The 19,894-nt window shown below is 54.6% G+C and overlaps 2 protein-coding genes across 2 annotated transcripts; one reads left to right on the top strand and one right to left on the bottom strand.

The window, feature by feature from the left end:
- Positions 1-2,564: 2,564 nt before the first annotated feature.
- On the bottom strand, positions 2,565-13,883 carry VOLCADRAFT_93200 (uncharacterized protein; the record flags this gene model as incomplete). The annotated part of the gene is made up of 20 exons (XM_002952531.1): positions 2,565-2,610; positions 2,803-2,855; positions 4,070-4,342; positions 4,496-4,534; positions 5,342-5,554; positions 6,409-6,671; positions 7,065-7,197; positions 7,810-7,920; positions 8,437-8,472; positions 8,919-9,050; positions 9,329-9,688; positions 9,925-10,063; positions 10,341-10,586; positions 10,884-11,005; positions 11,625-11,726; positions 12,373-12,591; positions 12,910-13,020; positions 13,179-13,465; positions 13,549-13,642; positions 13,743-13,883. The coding sequence occupies 20 exons, from the start codon at positions 13,881-13,883 to the stop codon at positions 2,565-2,567; spliced, it is 3,120 nt and encodes a 1,039-aa protein (XP_002952577.1).
- A 998-nt stretch (positions 13,884-14,881) lies between these two features.
- Positions 14,882-17,549, top strand: VOLCADRAFT_93201 (uncharacterized protein; the record flags this gene model as incomplete). Its single annotated transcript, XM_002952460.1, has 4 exons — positions 14,882-15,083; positions 15,141-15,239; positions 17,027-17,172; positions 17,529-17,549. 4 exons carry the CDS (start codon positions 14,882-14,884, stop codon positions 17,547-17,549), a joined length of 468 nt encoding a protein of 155 aa, XP_002952506.1.
- Between the last annotated feature and the right edge of the window lie 2,345 nt (positions 17,550-19,894).

A 19,894-nucleotide genomic window follows, 5' to 3' on the forward strand; every position in this document is an offset into this window, starting at 1 on the left:
TCCTTACCCGAAATGCACCCTTAATGCACTAACTCACACTCCCACAGTTTCCTCCGACAACAGAAATATTAATATTCTTATATTTCACACACACACACACACACACGCACGCCAGGCGACTTCATCCGAATGTTCCTCCACATGTTTTGAGTGCACAAATTCCAAAAGCTACCGTCAGATTGTTGTCTCCTTTTGGCGACTTCTACCGCTGCTGCTACAACTACTATTTGGGGAATCTCTCACCCTTGTAGGAGGTAGGCAAACAAGGCCGACTGCCGCTGATCTGCACCTGTTCGTCACTCAGCTACCATTGCCACGCACAGCATGCAACATACGTACATACATACATACGCACACACACGCTCATGCAGAGGTACATGCAAATGAAGTACGAGCGAACAGCCCCATCGGGGCCTATTCTGATGACGCAGTATAGAGATGTAGACCAGCTCCCAGGTTTGGAGAGAGCTTCTTTTAGCAGTGCAGTGTCTTTCCGTTATTGGGGGGCCAGGGGTAGGCTATCAGTATTCTGCAACACACGCATACATACATACATACATACATACATACATACATATATGCAGTGCGCTGTAGGGTGACAGAAGCAGGACAACTGATCTTCGAACCTAACGCAGGTAGTGTGCATACATACATACATACATACATACATACATACATACACAATCAACGTGCTTGAGCTGCTCTTTATTTCGTCCTCCAATGCTTCGTTGATTTGTTGGTTGCGGCAATTTTCAACTTCAAGCTCCAAACTTCCAACTTCAAGTTCTCAAGGCACAAATTAGCATGGAGGATGCGGCCACTGTGCTTTAGGTTAGTAAGCCACACAGAGACAGAGAGACACACACACACACACACACACACACAAGCACGCACACATGAACACGCACCCCTGAGCCATTCACACGACCAGGGATAAGCACGTCTCCAAAAAGCATGTCACACAATTCAAACAAACAAAGCCTCCAGCTCCACTCAAAAGGAAGCCACTCATATACTCTAGTACCCGACGACTGCACCTGAATCTCTCCAGTCCGCTTGTGATATGATGAGATATGATGACACAGGAAGCGCCCATACCAAGTGCAAGGATTCGCGCCCCTCCACCCCACCCCAGCCATCGCATCATAGTCATGCTGATCACTAGCGGCTGGGAGGTACGGGTCAGTCCCTCTCCGCCGCCCTCTCCCGCTCCGCCGCCTCCTCCCTCTCCACCGCCCTCTCCCTCTCCGATCCAACCCCCGCTGACTTCATTACTTGTTAACACAGCCTCCTTGTGCTGCTGCAACAGCGGACCAGACGCCGCTGCCCGGCCCGCTCCGGTCCTGTATTGGCTGCTGCTGCAGCTGCTGCTGCAGCTGCTGCTGCAGCTGCTGCTGCTGGAGCTTCACCACGCGCCACTTTATCATTGATGCATTTCCGCACTGCCCCTACCACCACACGTACTTCGCGCGCATTTGGATTCCAACCCCTCTCATAACCACCTCTCTCTCCCTTTCTCCTGATTCCTTTCCACGCCACAACTTAAACCCGTATACTCTCTCGTACGGCAGTGGAGGCAGTAGTGGAGGCAGTAGTAGTAGCAGCAGCAGCAGTAGTGGCAGCAGTAGTGGCAGCAGTAGTAGCAGCAGCAGGAGCCACATTTATCAACTACTACAGCAGCAGTTGCAGTAACGGCCACCAAACAACCGGCAAACCGCCGCCACCACCAACTACAATATTATATTGCTAGCCAACACAGCACAAGCAAGAATATAATGCAATCAGCACCACCACCGGCAATAAATATCATCACGGTATGAAACTGCAAGGACCGCAATGACAACACACGGAAATGACAACATACATACATATGTACGTACATACATACGTACATACATACATACGTACACCAGAGGGGGAGAGGGAGAGAGGGAGATCATCTTCAGCGCGGTCCACATCGACCGATTAACCCGACGAGGCCGATTAAAGCCGATAAAAAGCGCCCTCGGGGCCCGGGTGCGGGTGCGGGTGCGGCGTTCTCCCACCCCCGGGTGGCGTCTTTGGCGATAGGTGGTGGAGCCGTACCCCCCCCACACACACACACATCTACACACACTTACACAGACAGACAGATGTGCGGCGCCTAACCCACGCCCTATACCCACCTTCCTGACTGATTGACCTCGGATTGCAGCAGTTCGTCCATGTCCCAATTAAAAGAGTGCAACAGTAACTGTGTCTCCCGGACATGGCTGTGTGTTTGCGTGTTTCGGAGATTCGTGTCCGCCGTGTAGGTATGTAGGTATGTAGGTATGTAGGTAGGTATGTAAGCAGGGCCGGGGCCGGGGCCGGAATGAGGGGGAATTGCGGCGGGGTGGGGTTGGCCGGGGGGAGGGGAGGGTAGGAAGGGGGAACGAGGTAACGGGGAAAACACATCTAAGAAGAATCTGAGAGGTCATCATCTGTTGCTTAGTTGGATTGGGAATAGTTGGATTGGGAATAGTTGGATTTTTTGCAGGAGAAGCGTTGATGATGGGGGATGACGAGCAGTGTACATACCACAGCTAAAATGTGCCAGTCAGCATCTGAACAGGTGCGCACATCGCCCGGCTGTTGTATGCGGTGTGTGGAGTTGGAGGCGGTTTTCGGTTAGCACGACAAAGCGTACCTCAGCAGCAGCAGCACAATATACACAGGCGCACGAGACACATACCCGTGCGATTCCCCTCTCGTGTTTCTTCTTTCCCCCCCCGCCCCCAACAACCCCCCAACAACCCCAAAACACACACACACGTCACTCACTTGGCATCCACACTGCCCAGAATATCCTGGACCATGGCCGAGTCCATCGTATCCTGCGCACGCACAGCAACACAAATACATAACAAACAGACAAAGTTATACAGACATATATATATTATAATATATATTATAAAAATACGCAAATGTTTATTGCAACGACACTGGGGATTAGTTCACGCCCTCACCCCTAATAACGTTACGAAAGGTCGTACTCAGGGATTCCGCAAGATAATCTTTCTTTTTGTCCATCGACTATCGGTGGCGGTGGTGGTGGAGTTATTAGCTAGGAATAGAAATACTCTTACATATGCGCGCTGGGAACTTAACGTGTCGAGCTTCAGGCAATGTAAGCACGGGCGGGGCCCTGCTCGGGGGGTTAACTGTTGGGTGGCCCCAATCAAAGGGCTTCTCGACATGCTGATTGTGATTTCTGGGGCTATAATATTTCTATTGTTTTTTGTTCTTTGTTTTTTTGTCCTTTGTTTTTTGTTCTTTGTTTTTTGTTCTTTGTTTTTTGTTCTATGCCGTATTGTCCGACAACAGCTACTACCGCTACAGCTTGTTTCAAAGGTTGTGCATTTGCACGCAGGCGGTGCCTCCCCTCCCCCCTTTTTGTGACTGACTAAAAGCTGAACGCAGCAGGCTGTTGCTTCACATATAACGTTGCGCAGCTATACACCACCCCCCGTACTCGACTCCAATCCAAACCCAAACCAAGCTTGCATTTTCTTTTACAGATTTATGATACCCCTCAATTCTCCTCCTCACATCGTTTTTCATAGATTTGGTCAATCCAGACATATTATCAATATCTTTGTGGCGAAGAGTTTTTCCAGTAAGGGGGGTTGTCTCCTCCCATTCTCACACACACCCATACACCTTCGGACGCTAGCGACACGGACACCGCTCCCAAACCGTTGAACCAACCGAACCACCTAACTAACTGCCACCACGTCGATCCCCGAGGACCGCAAACCCAACCATGGGGTTACTTTTCCCCAATCAGGGACAGACAGACAGACAGACAGACACACATTTCAGCAGTTTCGAACTTTGGACGCCTTCTGGCAGGTCATTTCTGGTTCCCCTGCATCACATGATTCCCGAGCCCCTCAACATACTCCTCCTGCTAAGAATAAAATTACTATTTTTGCAGGTTTCCAATGCTTAATTATAAGTTGCATTAGTGCACGTTTATTATTTGACAAATTCTTTCCTCAAAAAATAAAAATCTTGATACCCCCAAATAATTCGTCTCCGCAATCACCTGGGTGTCGAACATGCTGCTGCTAAATTCGAACTGGTCAGGATTCGTAGTCAGCGGACTGCCGCCGCCGCCGCCGCCGCCGCCATTGTTGGCCCTGTGATGCAGCTGACCGGCGCCGCCGCCTGCGCCGACACAGAAGCTGCCGCTGCCACGGCCGCCGGCGCGCACACTGCTCTCCACGGCGGCGGCGGCAGCCGATGACGTGATGCATTTACGCCGGCCCGCCAGGCTTGCTGCCGAGGTGACGTACGCCACGGCCGGGAGGGGGGATACCTGCCGGCATACGTGGTCCGCCATTGGCGGGTCGGTGTGTACGGAACCAATGACGTGGCGTGAACCATCCAATTTTAGGGGGAACAGGGAGGGAAGGTCCGTGGGGGACAAGGCGAGAGTGTGCGGGTGCTACCTGCAAGGCTATACACACACGACGCGGCCGTGCGGATGGGTGGGGTGCGTGGGAAAGTCCTGTGAAGCGGCGCGGGGGGGCCGCCGCGGGGGTCATCAGAGACGGGTGGTGATCCCAAACCACGTGTGGGACGACCCGCCCAGGTATCATGGCAGCCCCGCACGGCACAGTACGGCACAGTACGGCACAGCATGAGGTGGGGAAGTCATGGTCATGTCGACGAGACCAAAGAAGCCACCAAGAGGCCCCTCTGCCAACGTGCGTCGCGAACCAGTCCCCACCCCGGTTGATCTGGATCTGGAACAATTAAGCAATTTTAAGAACAGACGCAATGATGAATGAGACGGCTGATGAGACGGCAATCTGCAGACGCAGGAGAATTGTGCCAGAAGTCTTGTTGCAAACGAGCAGAAAGAGGAGCTTAGCAGCGTGCGTGTTGGGTCCATCGCGTTATGCTATTGGCTGTGCACTGCCGGGTGCTGGTGCTGGTGTTGGTGTTGGTCAACACCGGGCGGCTTAGTGGGTAGCAAGGCCGGGAGAGGGTTAGTTGGGGATCAGCAAGATCGCAAATGAGAGGTCAGACGGCGGGCTGCGGGTGCCACACTCCCCCTAGGTTTCCGCTGTGGCACGGGAGCTGGATGGCGTAGTTGGGGAGGGGGGGGAAACCGGCACAAACCATGCGCAGCCTGCCGTGTGAAGAGGCCGCATAGCCCAGGAAGCAGGGGCAGCAGAAGGAATCATGGTACAGAAGCCGTTGGCGCATGGATCAGGATAGCGTGCCCTTTATGCCATGAGTGCAGTCCTTGGGCAAAACCCTGGGTGCAACCGCGTCGGGCTCTCATTTTCTCAAGCCTTGCGCCGCTCACCACGTGCGAGGAGTCGCTCTTCATTCGCTCCATCGAAACCATCGCCATCTTTGCTTTGGCAGCCAGTTTTTCTTTGTAATGCGCGATGGCCAAGCAAATGGCTGCAACGGTGCAAAGGCATATCAAACTGACCAATGGCCCCACAACCATCATCAGCGGCGTTGGTGAACCATTGAAGCCTCCGTCTATGCCGGACATACTAGGCAAGCAAGCCTGCTCAGTTTTGCGAAGTGCAAAGCCGCAACGGGGAACCTCGACGATTAACAACCCGCGAGATGGTACCGCAACGAGCTGGGATATCCTGCTCAAAGCAGGATAAATGAAGTAGTTTAAAACCTCGCCATTATGTGGATAGTTTGCGAGCAATGCAAAGAGTAGTACTTGCCCCCAAACATTATAACCAGCTCGGACTCTATAGGTCCTTGTGAACCTCTTATTTTGACTTCGCAGTTAAAAGGCAAAGAACAGTTGCCTGGATTGGTATTGGTATCTCGTAAGGTCTCGAGGCTTATTATACCATACACCCGTAAAGCTACAAACTTGTAAGCAACTCTGCAAGTACACAGCTGAAAATCGTCTTATGGCCATGACGAGCTTTGAAGAACTCTGTACGATTGCCGCTCTGCCCGTATTGTGTCTACGTATCCTCGCTAACGAGGAAGCTCGATGCTTTGTGGTCATTATTTTGTAAAGCTATCAAATTTGACTTGTTGACGGAGGCATGACTTGTTGGCCCTATGCTTTCTTTCGTCAGAAACCCACAAGTTTTATCTCTCATCCAACCGTCTACTATGCTTTAGCGCATTGCGCCTAGATTATGCGAACGCACGGACTTGTCGAGCGCATGTGTAGGCAACCGACTGCAAACGGTCACCTTGCCTAAACAGCCAACGCCCGTTTCCCCTAAGGCCATTCATCCATCGGGTGTCTCTTTGCGTTTTTGCGTGCCAACCCCATTCTGTGCATGTCCCTTCCTGTAATTTGGCCACTCCATCCTCGCTTGCTGCCATTTCGAGTCTGCTGCCTTCCCAGGTCTTTGCACTAGGACCCATCGTTATCCTCTTCACCTGCTTCGATTGCTTCCATAAGCAGAGTCTGTTCGCAGGAAGACGTGCCGCTGGGTGCTCCCTTGGATCCACGTTGTCGGCGCCGCGTGCTCGGGCCGGCTGGGTACTTGCTGAAGTTGCACCAAACACTGAAATCCGGTCAGACAGCCTAGCGTATGTATTACCATCTGCCTCCAGGAATTTGGGAACGCCTGGAACACCGGAGTGCTTAATCAAGCCTACGCATTTACGGCTACGCATGTACCTACGCAGGAAGCCTAATCCTGCGACCGGAGCGTTACACAAGCCCCCATGTATTGCACGATCCATACCGGTTTCACAGTAACCGTGGGAATGTGACCATTGGCATCCGATAAACTACACCACCACGTCATTCATTCATAGTACTGTAAACAGTCCGAAATTGGTGAATAGTCAATACCATGCTTTCAATGATAGCCCCCGGTGGAAAAAGGCCTCCATACCCATGAATCCGCCTGCCAAGAAGCGTGCAACATTGCATTTGTACTCTCGCACCAAGAAGACCATGCACACTGACGCCTGCAACTCTCTCGCACCGGGCCCAAAGGACACCGCATCGCTTTGGCAGAGCTCTAGGTCGCCAGCGAAGCCTTATAAGTGCCAGCTAGTAAACAAGCGTCCGCAATGTGAACTACCATAGGAAATGGCCTGCTTGCTGCTCCGCTTGCCCACAACGCCAGGACAGGGCTTGGACTTGGAAGAGGCCATGGTGTACATGCCATGAAACCCGTGTAAAGTGCTTGGCAGCAAGAACGTGGGCAGCTGCTTCTGCCGGGGATGCATTCAATGTGGGGTCCCAACCTATGATGTGCCCATACGTCAGCAAGCTCTGAAAGAAATATTCACGTACATTGGGAAATCAACGAAACGCCACCACACACAAGCCAGCATTTCCTCCCTTTGTCCATGCCGCTTTACCAAGGGCGTATTGGTGTTTGGGAATGTGCTCCCGGCACATTAGACAAGACTGCATCCTGCACACACAACTACGAAATGTCGCCCATATTACGTTCGCAGTAAATCAGGATCGGTTCCGAAGGTAAGGTAGGAAATGCCCATCCCGCGTGACTAAATTGCACGAGCATGCGTCAAAGGGCTTCCTCTTCATCCTGTGCTTATGCAGCCTCCCTGGACGAGACGCAAAACTGCGCATGTCTTACCGGATAAGGGCACAGAGTGACGTCATTGTCGTAAAGCAAAATTTGCTGTTATGTCCCTTGGCCCAAACGAAGGCGGCGACGACACGTGCTCATCTAGGTATTAGTTGAGTTAATAGGATTCCGACAAACGATAAGTTGCTGGGTCAAGGCCGAGCAAGCTCGCCTTGAGCACGAGTAACCCGCACACCATTAGCTGACGGTTAGCTGATGGTTAACTGACGGTTAGCTCGCACAAGGGGAGAACCTCGCCCAGACCGGAGGCAATGTGCCATCGGCTCATGCGCCACCATTGGCCGCTGGAAATGTCCAGCGCAGCCAGATGCCGGAGGGGCTGTCCAAATGGAGCAAAATGAGGAGCAAACCAAGAACCAGAGACAGGAACATGAGTTGTTATTAGCATTCCAAGGGCAGGGGCATTCGGGAAGTGCCGTGGGGCATCAAAACATGAGGTAAACATCTTAAGCATCCTTGGGAATGAACAGAAGGTGTGTGATGGTCAAGACCCGAGTTGGCATCTGAATCCTGAAGCTAGCTAGTCTAGAAACATCTGTCAGATACACAAGGCCCTTGTAGGACCTAGAGATACGGAAAGCATGTTCTTAGGTGCACCTGCTAGGCGCACGTCCCTGCTTTTCAAACCATCAAATTAGCCCGAAGAGGCGAGGAAAGTGTCCTCCAGCGCAAGCTATCCAAGCAACTCGCGCAATACCAAATCGTGTTCCCTCCTATCACTTGCACAGCCATGTTCACACCCATCACTTGCCTGAAGCATTGCCGGGTGGGGCGGCGCTTCCAAGGAGTCTCCCGCGTGCCAACGCAGCTTCCGCAGGCCCACCAATCCGCTCACATGCAACATGCTTGAGCTGCTAATACTGGGATGGCTCTGGAGCGTCGGTCGTGTGGGAGGAAGAGGGGGTATGGGCCAACACACGGGTCAGAGGGAAATAGGTGCGGGATTAACCCGTCCCCTGGATAAAAAGCTTTTGGACTAATCGCTTTCAGCTTAACATACGACATGAAACGTAGACGGTTGAAAAGGCGGTCCGGTAAGCAGGAGGACAGACGATGGCGCCAAGGCTATAGTGACCACCCATTCATCAGGGCCCGTGTTGCACAGCAAGGGGCGGAGTTGCATCAAGCCCTTCTCACCCGGTACACCCTGGCTAAGGGTGAATGTGAGGATGGCAAATTGAGGATGCGAAGCCCCATAGCGCCCCCCCCCATCCTTGCCTTTGTTTCTTAACATATGACATCATACGAAGGTGTGCCCAGGACTTGTTGGAAACCGGTTTGCCTTCCTGACCGCACTATCCCAATCCCCGACCTCACCAGTGCACACACGGACAGATTCGTCAAGCCGGTGAGAGTCCCAAGCCCTGTCAGGTGCTCCTCTAACAGGCCGCTCACGTCGTTCAGCTCTAAGGACACCAGACCGGGTAGCAGTGCAGGACCCAGAGCTTCCTGCAGCCATGACATGACATGGCACGTAAGGCAATGACCAAATCAAATGGCGAGAAATGCTGTCGCATATACGGAAGCAACAGGCGGCCAAAGGATTGAAGCTTGCCGCAAAAAGAACTTGTGAGCCTAATGATCATGTTCCGCAATGCGGGGCTTTACATCCGTGCCCTATCAGGTGTGAACAAAATCCAAGAAAGACTTTCAACTCTGCCTTCAATTTCAACTCGATTGGCTTCTCGAAAGAGCCATTCGCCGTTTGCTTTGCCTGCCCGCCGCACCTTCAAATGGCTGCAGCATTTGTACCGGCATGAATGGAGACTCAGTCGCTGCAGGTGCCGGAGCCGCGCGTGGCCACAATTCACGACTCTGCCGCTTATTAAGCTTCTGCAGTCCAGGCCTGCGCCTGCCGCCGCTGCAGGCTCGCTCGCCCGCTCGGGCTGCAAAGACCCGCAGGACTGCCCCTCCTCCCAAGTTCCCCCGTGCCCTTCCGCGGCCGCTTGCTGCTGCTCCGACTGCTGCTCGGCATGTAAGAGCTCCTCCTCCCCGCATGGTAAGTGTATACCGACAAGCTCCAGGCACGTAAGGTTAGGGGGAAGCCACGCGACCTTGAGCGCGGAATAATCGCGACAGGCCTGGCCCTGCATGTGCGGGGTTTCAGGGGTTAAGAATAATAACAAGCACTTGCAAGGATGGATACGACGTTATTATGATTTTCACGTCTTGTATTAATGCATCCGAATCAACCTGCCGGAAAATTTCACATGCAGAAGCAGCCTAATTGGACATGCGGGTACGAGGCCCGACAATGCGACACGAACCCCAAACCCTCCATGTTGTTCAAGGCGGGGGGTGGGGGGTGGGGCACCTGACGCACCTGCACAGAAACCCTCAGGTCCCGAAGGCGGGTCAGGCCTGCCAGACTCGCCAGCGCGCCCGTGAAGGACAGAGAGTATCCGTCAGTGTTGACCAGGTGCAGCACACGAAGCGATCCCTGCGCCCAGGTCTCGGCCAACCTACACGTGCGAAACACCACAGTACGCAATACCGGCGACAACGCCAAGCTGGATGTAACCCTGGCCGCCACGTACTTTGCATGGTTGACAGTCAGCGGCCCCAACTTTTCTCGGCCATAGCGTGCCGTGGTGAGGTGACAGTTCAATTTACGGATATTTGCGGTCTGACGAGCACCTAACGGATCAACCCTCATCGCGGCAACGCGAGCCATAACCAAATCAGCCGCCGCAATCACAAGCCGCTGCCCAACGTAGAAGCGCCGCAGGGTTGCCTTACCGGGCCATGTCACCATAAATGTCCTTGCTCGGGTCGGACAGGTCCATCCGCAGCACCTCAAGCTGCATGCCTAGTGGCCCTGCGAGCAGCTCCACCAGAGCAGTCCGGACAGCCGCTGCTGCAGAGCTATCATCCTCCTGAGCCCCCACGGTTAGTCCTATTGGCTGCCATGCGTCGAAAGACAACTCGGTCAGCGCCGTCAGGTTGGATAGAGCGGTCACGGAATAGGAGCTGACCGTGCAGGACCTGCGAACGAGTAATGCGGGGACGAAATGTCGTTTTCTTGCGCAAACAATTTGCGTGGAACTATGGACCCGATGGATCCGATACCTGGAGAGTTTAAACCGTAAACTGCGGTTCGCATGGGAAGTGAAAAGAGAGCAGGCAATGCATTAAAGGGGGGTTGCAGATAGAAGGGGGAATACACAGACACACGCACACACGCACGCGAGGCTGCCCCTGTCGCATCCAAGAAGCGCAACGGGGAAAACATCCGGTTTGTATGCACCTGCCGGTCCTTGCTGCGTCGCGCGGATGTCCCACCTGAGATGTAGCGATCTGAGGTTGTTCTTCAGGCCCAGCGTCAGCAGGGGGATATCGCTCTCCAGAAGCCGGCGCTGCAGCTGCAGTTCCACGTGATGCAGCATCTTCCAAAGGGCAAGCTCCTGTGGATGGCCCACAATATCATAACTTTGGATGCATGGCGTACATTCTTTTGCAAACGACGCCCGGCCAAGGCATCCGTGCAGCACTGCAGACGTTGTAATCTTTGTCGACCGTCCACGCACTCTCGCCCAAACACAGCGTGTGATGTACCCAAACCCGACACAATGCGGTAAAACGCACACACACACATACACACGCGCGCGCAATCCAGCTTGTCTCCATGCACAAAAGCAAAACCACACACGTGCACAACAGCATGCATAATTGCATGTGCCTACTGTGCGCCAAGCACACCTGCCACTAAACCACCAGATCCGTCAGAAGCTGTAAAGTATATGCGTTTCCGTACGTAACACCGATTCGCCGTACAACTTGGTGCATATTCATATAATATCAGATACATAGAACAAGCAAGGCACGCAAGAGTTTTTTAAATGTATCATGCATAACATGTATCATGCACCGAAGGAGATGCTGGGTTGCCGGCAAGGTATGGAAGTATGACTCTTCCTCATACGGAGGTCAGTAATTGTAGACTGTAGGCTGAGCACGCATGGCCCCATCGTCGTGCTTATCACTGTGGTTAAAGTCAAAGACAGTGCGACAGACAGCACATACCCGACGCTCGTGTAGCCTTCCGGAAAAAGGGTCGAACATCAGCGCCAGACGTCGTAACTGCTGGGCGGCTCGCAGGAACGTGCGGGCTGATTCGCCGCTCACCTGCACGTGGCATTCAGCATGCAGTCATGATTGGGGTTTATGGGTTTTAAGGGGAGGAGTCAAGCGCCAACCGAGGCACAAGACCATTGAATATGCTTCATGTGTAACGCATCAACGCGGAATCCGACCATCATGGCTCCTCCTCAGTACCTCCGATATTTGCGAGGAAGTCGTGTCGCTCTCATCCCGCCGCAACAATTCTGCAACCCAACGGGCCGCTCCTGTCTAGGTTTTGGGAGTCTGCCGCAGCAGCTGAGTTCGAGCGCAGGATCCCTATCCCTACTACATGTCTACCATACAGGTTGGGCAGTCGATGCCATCCTAGTCTATACCACGTCTATGCAACGCGCCGCGCCGAAATCCAGGGGATCCACGTGGGCACGACACGCACGCGAGCAAACAGCCTTTCAGTGCCGCCACCGTCGTGGCGTAACTTCTATAACTTCTATACCAGTCGCAAACTCACAAATCGTCCTGTCGCCACGGCGCATTCTGTTCGCTGTGGTCTCACGCTCTCTATTACTGCCTACTACCCCAATGCCTCAGAAGCTATCCCTTTCCTAGTTAGGGTGCACCTCGCGAGCCGCTTTGCTTACTGAGGCTGTGACGCAACGGCTCCCTAGCGCACGTGTACACTCGCACTCACCGGTGCGCCCCCCAACCGCAGCTCAGTGAGTCCTGTCAATGCAGTCAGCGTCGTCAGTTGCGCACCCCCTCCCCGCTCGTCCTCGTCCCAGTCCCAGGGGCTCTCCTCGAGCACCAGCGCCAGCCTGCGGAGCGACGTAAGCTTTGCAATGGCTTGGACACCCATGGGTCGTGTAGCAAGGCGGGCGCAGGATTCCGGCGAGGGAAGAGCCAAGGGGTCCTGGAGGGGACGAGCACGGGATAGGCCGTGGCTGAGTTCGGCGTATTGTGTAATCGAGTGATTGCCGTTTCGGCGAAGTTAACTATAAGGGTTTGGGAACGATGCATTTGGCAGGAAAGGCTTCGGGGGTTCACCGTCGCGCGCTGCAATGTTGTGGGCCAGAGCATGACCCCGGAAGCCGCTCCGGTCGGTTACTTTCATCTGGAAAGTAGAGTGCAAGTTCTACGGCCCAGGAAAGGCTCGACCCACATGCCCCGCATGATTTGTCGCGTGCAGCAAGCTGCCGTGCACAAGCATGCCACTACCATGCGCACTTACTTCTGGATTTAACCCCATAACTAGTGAAGTGAGGCGGGTGCACGTTTCCGCAACTGTCTGCAGCAGTTCGGTGTTCGCTGCGCGGCCGATGAACGTGAGCGACTTGAGTCCCTGTCGGTGTTGTGTGTGTGTTGGGAGGGGGCCATGTGTAAATGAGGGGGGTGATGCTACCGGAGCGACGGTGGACCTCGTCTCGCGGTTGGGTCCAACTCCGGTCAGGGCCTTAAATGCCCTGTAGGTTCTCTTCGCCGCCGGCGCGCAACACCTACCTGCATTCCCTCCAGCTGAATAGGCCAATAAGGCATCCCGAACGGCCATGTGCTCGACCTGCTGCCCAGCGGTCCAGTGCTGGCGAGCAGGAGATGCTTTAAGCGTCTATAGAAAGCATTGTTGCCCAGCACTGCGGTCGCTGCCAGGAGAGCTACTGGAGAAATGCGCTCACTAACGTGAAAAGACAAGGAATTTGCGTTCGGGAAAATGCGTGGAATGCTCAAGAACGCCGGCAGGTTCCCTGCCGCGTCCAGTCGGAGCTGCAGAATATCAACAGTCTTTCGTTCTGCAGCCAGGAAAAGCGGGCGCATAAAACTGATAACAGGGAAGTGCAATTCCTACAATGCGCGAATTGCAGCGAAACCTCACCTGCGGATAGCGTTTTGCACCAATCCTTGCATACAAGCCTACACGCCAGCAAATCATTTTGCAAAAGATGGCGTCCCAAATGCTGAGCAAGGACCTGCAATAGTTGTCCAGATGGTGCTTCTGTGCCCAGGCGAAACGAGAAAATGCATCCTCTAGTATAAAAGCAGGCAAAGCGCTTGTTTACATGTGCACACCTGCACCACAACGCCGCCCGCGGTTACTGAGTCCTCATCGATTCCTATTGCTGTATGACTCCTGCCAGCAGCTGCAGAAGCTGGCGTTGCTGGAACAGCAGTAGTGCTGCTTCGCCTGCTTCTTTTTGCTGTGTTCACCATGGATACTGTGCCCCGGCAACAAACGGGCTGTCGCTTAAACTGAGCGTGACAGCTCAGACCCGCTAGAAGCAATTTAGCATCTATTTGTGCTAAGAGAAAGTACACACGTTGGGACGTAGTCACACGTTTTGGGGTTTCTTTCCTTGGTCGTGGAAGTTTTTCCATTTGCCGGATCCAGCGGGCGTACGACACTTCATCGCCAAAAGGCAAAAGCTCACTGCGTGGATATTCAGGTGGCGAACACGGTTATTAAAAATACGTAACTTTGCTGTTACAATTCAGTCTCCGAAATACTTAGGTATCACCGACCGGATTGGCTATGCGGCTTGCGCATAGCCATGGCCATGATATGAAAACCTAGAGCGTGAATGTACCAATCTACATCACATAGCCTGTCAGTTTGTACACATCGTGGGCCGTCAGTAGAAATGGCCGTCTGTGCTCTCGGCTCCGGAACGCGCAGGCAAGCTCGCTGTGCTGGTTTGCGAATGCATGAAGTCAATAAACACCTGACGCAGAGCTTTCATCATTTCAGTGCTCGCAATTCGCGAGAGCCAAATGCAAGCGTGAGCGTTACGTCGACCGGGCGGTGTGTGTATATAAATGTGTGTGTGTGTATACTGGCAGCGTGTTCGTCGCTCGCCTGGTCCTCGACCCACCCACCAAATCTTGCACGTGCCCGTTCCCCACCCCCATCTTGTAGGTGGCATGCCCTCAGCCAGGCGACCCACTTCCTCTGCCCGCTCCATCGCCAACAACTCCTCCTCCGCCTGGCGAACCTCCCGCCGGGCTCCCACAGCCGTGCCGCTACTGCCGCGCGCTTCCGCAACCGACAGCATCCTCTTGCCTCGGCGCTTCTACCCGCGGCTACACCCTATCATGCCGCGACCGCCACCATCCTAGCCGCGACCACCACCGCCGCACCCACCGCGGCCGCAGCCGCAGCTGCAGCCGCAGCAGCAGCCGGCCTGCCGCCCTCTCTCACAGCTTTCATTACCATGCTCCCCAGCATCGGAACCTTCCTGCTTTGCGTGGCCGCCGCAGCACTCCTCCTGGTTTCCGTGCCTGCAGTGTGGGCGCTGACTCGTGCGGCGCACCGCGCTGAGCGACTCATGGCCGCGGTCGAGGCAGAGATCCCGGACACGACCGCCTCCATGCGACTTGCCGGACTGGAGCTCACGGACTGCGTGCAGGAGCTAGGTGCGCTAGGGGGGGAGCTGACGCGCGGAGTCAGGTCCACGGCGGCGTTGGCCACAGCTGCGGAAGCGGGCGTGCGTGGCAGCGTCGCAGCAGCCGACTCGGCGCTCCGAAACCATGTCGTACCGGCGCTGGCAAAGGCGGAACGCGACACACGAGGTCAGCGGCAGCGGAGGGTTTTGTAGGGCTGTGTGTAAGGTCGTGTGAGGAGCTATGGGGGTGTAGCTAGGGGGACCCCGCGATGCGCCCTCGTTTTCGGTCATTGCTTGGCGGTCTAGGAGGCCCCGGGGGGGGGGAAGAGGAGTTAAGGTGGCCTAGGAGACGGCCTGGGTGATTAGGTAGACGGGTAGAAGTGCCGCCGCACGCAAAGCTTTGCGACCGAAGGGTTTCTGGCCGGGGGTGTTGGGCATCGGGTTGGGTTGTAGGGTACATTTCCGGGCTCGGTTGGATGGGTGAAATATCGCCACAAGAGGCATGGAGCCTGTTCAGGCCATGGCCTGTTTAGGATGGGCCTCGAACCCCATATGGACAAGGATGGGCTGGATAACTGACGTGCTGTCGTTTCTCGGCGCTGTGGCGCCACACCTCTCCCCCTCTCCCCCCCTTAGGGGGTTTTCCTTTTTACGTGTATTGTGTGCGGAGGGAGGTAGGGGGAATGAAGAATCGATTTTTTTCTTTAATCGTGGTGAAGACAACCCCCCTCGGAGCCAGCGGGGACATTTTCCTTTTCGTTCCTTTTGGCGTCGTGTGGCGTGCCGTGCCGTGGCGTGCCGTGCCGTGCCGTGGCGTGCCGTGCCGTGGCGGCTGTGGGGTTGGGTCACTTTCCCGCACCTGTGTGTTCAGGATCGTCGAGTGCTGCTGTGGCGCGTATCGGTCCTTGTCCTAAGCACAGGCACGGATACACACTCACACACGCGTGTGTCTCTGTGTCTGTGTTGTCTTTTGGGAGATGTTGTGACCCTTCACATTGTTGAAAGAGTCATTCGTAAACGTTTTTCGTTGATGCTGTTGCTGCTGTACTGTTTTTTTTCCTGTTCTTGTTCCTCGCGCCACTGGCCCCACTTCGTCATCATCATCATCATCATATCATCATCATATCATCATCATCATCATCATCATCATCATCATCATCATCATCATCATCATCATCATCATCATCATCATCATCATCATCATCATCATCATCATTCGACGTGTTGGGCTGTCCCTCAGCCCATCAGCCATGGTTTGGACGTCGCCAGCTGATTCCCAAAACGCATGTTCCAGAGGCCCCCTCCCAGATAGAAGTCATCCCATTTGGTTTCCCATATCACCACCACCACCTGTTTTCACCCCCACCCTAACACAACCCTAACACAACCCTAACACAACCCTAACACAACCCTAACACAACCCTAACACAACCCTAACACAACCCTAACACAACCCTAACACAACCCTAACACAACCCTAACACAACCCTAACACAACCCTAACACAACCCTAACACAACCCTAACACAACCCTAACACAACCCTAACCCCCAGAAACTCTAGGACCCTAAAAGCCCCAGGTCCACAGCGAGACCCACGCATACCCACGCCGTGATGCCACTCATTAAGCTGGGGCCTTGGCGGTTCGGTTGCGGCGAGATCCTGCTCTCTGTTGACCGGTTTCTCTCTTTTGCCGCGTCTCGTAGCCCCCCTCTCGTCAAACCCCCCTCCGCACCCCGGCAAACCCCCCGGCCCCCTCCCGGGGGAGAGCCTTTCCTCCCCCCTCTGTCCAGCGTTGCCTGACGTTGCCAGTTTAGGCCACGTTTCGGCCACCACATCACTCAACCCAGGGGGCCAGGGACATGGTCATGATCATGGTCGTGCTCTCACACACACGCACGGGGCAACCACAACACGAAACAAACACATTGCCGCAACCATCGCCCCATTCCCTCCCTCCCTTCCCCTCTGCAGGGGCGGTGGAGGAGCACCTTACCGCAACCGCTAAGCTGTCGTACACTCGACCGTTGGTGGTTCAGGCTGCCGCCTCCGCCGCGGCGGCTGCTCGACGGTTGCGTGGGGGTTTGGGGATTGTGCGGCTGGCGGGTGTTGCCGTACAGGTAAAGGTTACGAGCTGATGGAGGGATCGGGACGTGGGAGGGAAGGTGACGGGCCGGGATGGGAGGGGGCGTGGTGTTCAATGTGTTCCCTACTCTTCTCGATTGGCTTTTTTCGACTTTTTCGCACCATACGGTACACGACGTGTGGAGAAGCAGCAGCGCTTCAGTTCGTCAGCGCTTTGGCTCGTCAGCGTTCCAGCTCTTCAGCGCCTCAGCGCCGCAGCTCTTTACGGTGACGGGTGAATGCCTTAATGCTCCTCGGGGCGAGATGGCATCAAGCCCTGTATGTAGGAGGAGGTGGGGCCATCCACCCCACACCCCACTCCACCACACACACACACACACACCTAACCCAGCCCTACGGGCATCATGGCTGAGTGTGCTCGTGATCCTGCCCTGCTCCGCCTGCCCTCCAAAACTCTGCGGTTTAATTGTCGTACCGTTTTATCCTACCCGAAAACCAGAGGACAATGGAACTCTTTGCAGTGAGGGAAGAGCGCAGATCTCCGTGGAGAAGGGGGGAAGTGACATAGTTGGGGTTTATCAGAGTATTCAAAGGAAGCGGAAGAGAAAGGAGCAGGAACTCGTGGATTGCCCTGAGATATGGGGAGATGACATGATGCAGATATAGGTCGACCTGTGACGACGACGCGCGCAGCGGCACCGCCTGCTACGGCCGTTTAGAGTTTAAGGGGATGGAGCGAGGAAAGTTAGGGAGGGAAGGAAAGTTAGGGAGGTAAGGAAGTTCAGGGAGGGAAGGAAAGTTAGGGAGGGAAGGAAAGTCAGGGAGGGAAGGAAAGTTAGGGAGGGAAGGAAAGCTAGGGAGGGAAGGAAAGCTAGGGAGGGAAGGAAAGTCAGGGAGGGAAGGAAAGCTAGGGAGGGAAGGAAAGTTAGGGAGGGAAGGAAAGCTAGGGAGGGAAGGAAAGTTAGGGAGGGAAGGAAAGCAGGGAGGGAAGGAAAGTTAGGGAGGGAAGGAAAGTCAGGGAGGGAAGGAAAGTTAGGGAGGGAAGGAAAGCTAGGGAGGGAAGGAAAGCTAGGGAGGGAAGGAAAGTTAGGGAGGGAAGGAAAGTTAGGGAGGGAAGGAAAGCAGGGAGGGAAGGAAAGTTAGGGAGGGAAGGAAAGCTAGGGAGGGAAGGAAAGCTAGGGAGGGAAGGAAAGCTAGGGAGGGAAGGAAAGTTAGGGAGGGAAGGAAAGTTAGGGAGGGAAGGAAAGCTAGGGAGGGAAGGAAAGTTAGGGAGGGAAGGAAAGTTAGGGAGGGAAGGAAAGCTAGGGAGGGAAGGAAAGCTAGGGAGGGAAGGAAAGTTAGGGAGGGAAGGAAAGCTAGGGAGGGAAGGAAAGCTAGGGAGGGAAGGAAAGCTAGGGAGGGAAGGAAAGCTAGGGAGGGCATCAGATGCCCTGGAGCACATTGTGTACATGACAATGTATGCAGTGTGTAGGGGGAACACGCGCGCGCACCTTGTGTGTTTGTGTGTGTGCATGCGTGCGTGTGGGCGTGTGGGCGGGCGGACCGCCGAAGCACTCTCCATCATTGGAGGGGCGCTATATCGGTCAGAGTCCTAACCGTTCTCCCTTATCAATCAACGCAAGGTGTCGTCACCTGTTCGAATCCTCTGGCCAGCTACATACACACCAGCTCAGATGCCAAGCAACCTCCCTTCCACCGAAAGCGCATGCTCCACAGCTGCGCGGTCTACCAACGCATGCACTCACACCGGTGCCAATAGCGCCAACTTTTCCTTGCGAATTTTTCCAACTTCCATTTGGTGTGTGTATGCATGTGTGTGAAGGCTGCAATTATCTGACCGGGCCCTAAGCATAGCCGAGAGAGCCGCAGGTCTGCTAGCTCCCGCTCTCCTTCCCCCCTGGGGGCCGTCGCACGCGCGCACGTCTCACACGTCAAGGCTCCATCACGCGAGTTTGCGTACTGAGCTTGAAACACGCCACACGACTCCCCTCTCCCTCCCCGGCCTGATCCGGCTCTTGGGGTGAAAAGGGTTTCTAACTTCTAGGACACAGGAAACCCGGAAACCCTGTACCAGGGTTCGACACTGACCTTCCTGAAACTTGCGGGCTCCCCCGTACCTCCCAAATTTTCCTTACGGAGGGGGCCCCGTACCAGGCTCCTGTACCGGCCGAAAACCTTACGGGGGCCCCCGTAACCCCCGCAAAACCTTTACGGGGGCACTGTCCTTGGCTGAAACGCTGTGGAAAGTGACGCTTTGCATTTTTTTGCCCTGTAAATCGTTATTTTCGTTATTTCTTGCGCTTCTTGGAGGGCAGTGGATTAGGAGGTCCTTGGTCACCTCCTGACGACTCATTGTCTGCCATCGCTGGATGTTACAGACCAGAAGCTATAAAAGTATTATGAAAAGTGTAGTTAAATATTGCAATATGAATTATGTCTGCCAAGTGTGTGGCCTTATCCTTTATATGGTCCGTCCTCTCCCCTACAGGGCCCCGTACGGCCTCTTATAAATCCTTAAATTCCTTACGGGAGCCACCGTAACCGGCCTTCGGCCGGTCCGGGGGCGGCCCCGTACGGGGCCCTTCGCGCCCCAAAATCCTTACGGGAGCCACCGAAAAGTCCTACGGGCCCTGACGGGGATACCGAAAAAAGGCCAAAAACTTACGGGCCCCGTACGGGGTGTCGAACCCTGCCCTGTACCCGCCCTACCCCTCCCTACTGCTGCACGAGGCTCTAATATAAATCTCACCCGGTTTA

The sequence above is a fragment of the Volvox carteri genome (genome assembly GCF_000143455.1).
Source record: "Volvox carteri f. nagariensis unplaced genomic scaffold VOLCAscaffold_30, whole genome shotgun sequence".
Lineage (NCBI taxonomy): Eukaryota > Viridiplantae > Chlorophyta > Chlorophyceae > Chlamydomonadales > Volvocaceae > Volvox > Volvox carteri.